A 3510-nucleotide genomic window follows, 5' to 3' on the forward strand; every position below is an offset into this window, starting at 1 on the left:
GTTAATATGATTAAAATTTATTTATTAAATTTGTTAATATAACATTTTGAAATAAAAATTAAACTCAATTTGATAATAAAAATAATGCTATAATGAATTTAAATTTAATAAAATAATTTTAAAATGTTGATAATTAAATTTAATTTTAAAATATGAAAATAATTTTTTTTACTCAATTCTATGAAAAGGATTACAGTCTGCTAAGCTTAACTTTGAGAATTTGACCATAGTAAAGTAAAGCAAGAATATAAGCGGAAGTTGCTTATTTCAAGGCAAAGTGTGATGGGAGTTGGTGTAATATCAATGCATAATTGGCCTTCTTGTTTATTGTTGAAACATCCAAAGGCTTAGCCGCTGTTTTCCTTGTTTTTATTTTATACTATTTGCTTTTATTAAAAAGTTGTCTTTTTCCTTATTGTTGAAATATCCAAAGGTTCCCTCTTCTCTGCCAGCTATTAATTTTGATATTTGATTCTTAGACATTTTTGGGTGTTTCTTATTTTCTGTTTTCAGTTGACTATTTGATTGAAGAACTTTGGAAACAAGTAATTCTTGCCTATTCCTCTGTTATCTCATCTGGTTGTTTATGCCCTTTATAAAGAGTTTCAGAAGCTTGGATTTTGCACTAAGAACCACTTGTTGTTTTCCTTTTGTTAAATTGCAGTCTCTTTTTGATTAAATTGAGGAAATTCAGGGGGAATCGGTCATGGAGGGCAAATGTGCAATCAAGAAAGATGTTACTGAAGTAATATTTCTTCTTCTCAGTCATTTAATAGTGTTGGTGTTTTATGCCATTAATGTACTGCAAACTTGTTTTTAATCTCCTTGTGGGTTTATGCAGTTAATAGGTAATACCCCTATGGTATATCTGAACCATATCGTCGATCGCTGCGGTGCTCGAATTGCTGCCAAGCTCGAGCTGATGGAACCTTGCTCCAGTGTTAAAGACAGGCATATGCTCTCTTTTTTCATTTGCATTTTTGATTTTGTACATTGTTCACAGCATCTTGGAAAAGTGTTGCCTGCAAATTAACACCTTTGGTCATTGTTTTATCTATGTGCAGGATTGCATACAGTATGATTAAAGATGCAGAAGATAAGGGCTTGATTACACCAGGGAAGGTATGGTACCATATTTCGGATTAATGCATATAAAGTGATTGTTTGATAACCTAACCAGGAAGAAATATAGATCCTATGATCTAATATAGTATGGTCTATTTTTCTGTTTTGCTTGGTATGGTACCTTATTCGGTTTAGCTTTCAGGTTAATGCGTATGAAGTGATGATAACCTAACCGGGAAGGAAGTATAGATCTGAGAACACTTAAATTTTAGATTGTTTCGTAAGATTTTGTTATCATGATATCTTCTGCAGTTTTGCTTCAGTTGACCTTTGATCAAATGAGGGGTATTTAAGCTAACAAACTTCTCATTTGTTCTGCTTATGTTGAAATAATATTGGTTAAAGAGTGTCCTTATCGAGCCTACCAGTGGTAATACCGGCATTGGATTGGCTTTCATTGGAGCAGCTAGGGGTTATAAAGTTATTGTCACAATGCCAGCTTCTGTGAGCATCGAGAGGAGAATAGTTCTTCGAGCTTTTGGAGCTGAAGTATGCCTCACAAGCCCAGCCAAGGGCTTTAAGGGGGTATTAGACAAGGCTGACGAGATACTGAAGAACACACCTAACGGTTACATGCTACGGCAATTCGCAAACCCTGCCAATCCTCAGGTAGCACTTTACTGTTGCCACATTTCTGCTGTTTCATCGGGTGATGTTTAAAAGAAGTAACGAATTCTTTGTTTAAGATTCATTACGAAACCACCGGTCCAGAGATATGGAAAGACTCGGAAGGGAAAGTTGATGTACTGGTTGCAGGCATAGGGACTGGTGGTACAGTAACAGGTGCAGGGAGATTCCTTAAAGAGAAAAACTCAGAGATCAAGGTTTGTTCCCCATTCGAGACCGAAATTTAGACAAGCAGCCTATGTCCTTGTTGTTATATTCATAAGAACATATTCTTCTTTTGTCAAAGTATAGGTATATGGGGTAGAACCTGTTGAAAGTGCAGTCTTGAATGGTGGAAAACCTGGTAAATTTTCAAGTCACTTTCATCCTTTTTCATGTGGTTCGTGCTATATCTGGTACTTAACTATTTCCTTCATTGCATTGCCTGTGTGATGCATGTCAAAGGCGCTCATCTGATCCAAGGAATGGGTGCTGGTATCATCCCTGATGTTTTGGATGTTGGCCTCCTTGATGAAGTTGTCCAGGTAAGTCTCAACAGCATGTTCAATATTTCAAACAGCTTTTGGAAACTTTGCAATTGGTTCGATTTCTGAAAAATTAATGAACTTTTGTTTTTGTCACAAGGATAGTACTTGTTTTCCTTCTAATAAACCGTTTTCGTTTGCCATGGCAAGCATCAATCGTCTGATCCATTGATTATCCTGTATGATGGCCATGGTAGCTTCCTAGAAACAGTCCAATGAAACTTTGCACATCAATCACCTGATCCATTGATTCTCCTGTATGATGACCATAGTAGTTCCTAGAAATAGTTCAATGAAACGTCGCAATCGCTTCGGTTTCTGAAAAATTAACGATTTTTTCATTTCTGTCATGATAACAGTACCATTGATTCTCCTGTATGTTGACCATAGTACTTATTACTGTTCTAACTTCTTAGGTATCAAGTGAAGAAGCCATTCAAACTGCTAAACAGATAGCCTTGAAAGAAGGTTTACTGGTATGTTTGTAATTGTTAATCAATTCTTATGACCCTCTAGATCACTTGTTCTTCTTTTGTCCTTATTTTCTTGGTCATATGAATAATGTTGACAGGTTGGTATATCATCTGGTGCTAATACAGCAGCTGCAATTAAGTTGGCAAAGAGGCCAGAAAATGCTGGCAAACTCATAGTTGTGAGTTACATTCCCTTCTTCAAGTTTATCTATATCTTATAGGCTATAATAATTCTTGATATTATTCGGGTTCTTCATTTTTTTTCTATACTATTGGTGATATATACATGAACATAGGCAAAAAACATAAGAAGGAGATATGACCCAAAATGCTCATGTTTTTTTATTTGTTTAAATGGTTATATACGACTAATACTTGAGCTTCTCTGTTTTTATATCAGGTAATTTTCCCCAGCGCGGGTGAGCGTTACCTGTCGTCTGCAATGTTTGAGTCCCTAAGGCATGAAGCAGAAAACATGCCCATTGAATGATGCCATTGTTATCCTCAATCACAAATTCTTTGTACTTTGCATTCCACTGTGAACTATGTCTACCTCTGCCTTCTTCTTTGTACTTTGTGTTCTATGTTTTTCGGGTTTAAGATAAATATTAAATACGGGTATGTGTATGACATGTATAAGCTCAATTGTTTTTTTTTTTCTTTAATTTCCATATTTGAATATTTGGAAGGTTGTCAAAGAATCATATTTTTATACCATATTTGAATCTATGTGGATATCGAAACATGAATACCAAATTTAA

The 3510-nt window shown here is 35.2% G+C and overlaps 1 protein-coding gene across 2 annotated transcripts; it reads left to right on the forward strand.

Moving 5' to 3' along the window:
- Positions 1–214: 214 nt before the first annotated feature.
- Positions 215–3510, forward strand: LOC108464016 (bifunctional L-3-cyanoalanine synthase/cysteine synthase D1-like). 2 transcript variants are annotated; one of them, XM_017764075.2, is made up of 11 exons: positions 215–545; positions 665–745; positions 842–951; positions 1065–1122; positions 1471–1734; positions 1812–1949; positions 2044–2095; positions 2197–2276; positions 2693–2752; positions 2848–2928; positions 3150–3510. In XM_017764075.2, the coding sequence occupies exons 2-11, from the start codon at positions 707–709 to the stop codon at positions 3237–3239; spliced, it is 972 nt and encodes a 323-aa protein (XP_017619564.1). In that variant the 5' UTR covers positions 215–545; positions 665–706; the 3' UTR covers positions 3240–3510. The 2 variants fall into 2 exon arrangements, with proteins under 2 accessions (XP_017619564.1, XP_052880697.1); XM_053024737.1 differs by lacking the exon at positions 215–545 and having other exon boundaries at positions 552–745.

The sequence above is a fragment of the Gossypium arboreum genome, chromosome 13 (genome assembly GCF_025698485.1).
Source record: "Gossypium arboreum isolate Shixiya-1 chromosome 13, ASM2569848v2, whole genome shotgun sequence".
Classification (NCBI taxonomy): domain Eukaryota; kingdom Viridiplantae; phylum Streptophyta; class Magnoliopsida; order Malvales; family Malvaceae; genus Gossypium; species Gossypium arboreum.